General features: G+C 43.8%; 1 protein-coding gene across 1 annotated transcript in view; it reads left to right on the top strand.

The window, feature by feature from the left end:
- The window catches only part of LOC119592715 (pheromone B beta 1 receptor-like), a 4,631-nt gene that overhangs the window by 1,385 nt on the left and 2,956 nt on the right, over nt 1-290 (top strand). The window contains exon 4 of the mRNA XM_037941649.1: nt 146-258. Coding sequence (XP_037797577.1) covers nt 146-258 — 113 coding nt within the window. The remainder of the gene's footprint in view (nt 1-145; nt 259-290) is intronic.

The raw sequence follows: 290 nt of genomic DNA on the forward strand, positions 1-290 counted from the left end.
GGAAGGAACTTGTATATGGGATGTCTTTAGTTCAGCCATTCTATGTCAGAATAGGGATTGGAACTGACTTATGTCTACGTAACTGAATTTTCAGATGAGACGTCGAGAAATTTTTGAAATCTTGTCACGATTCTTTCGTTTTCAGGTACAGCCAAGTCAGCAAGGTTGTCTGGTGCCACTTGCTGGGGGAGAGGCGAACAGCAGCTCCTACGAAGTGCTGTGCGCGAGGACGGTCCTCACCAACTTCAAGTCATTCATGTATGCAACATATTTCATATACTATGTTTCGT

The sequence above is a fragment of the Penaeus monodon genome, chromosome 30 (genome assembly GCF_015228065.2).
Source record: "Penaeus monodon isolate SGIC_2016 chromosome 30, NSTDA_Pmon_1, whole genome shotgun sequence".
Classification (NCBI taxonomy): Eukaryota; Metazoa; Arthropoda; class Malacostraca; order Decapoda; family Penaeidae; genus Penaeus; species Penaeus monodon.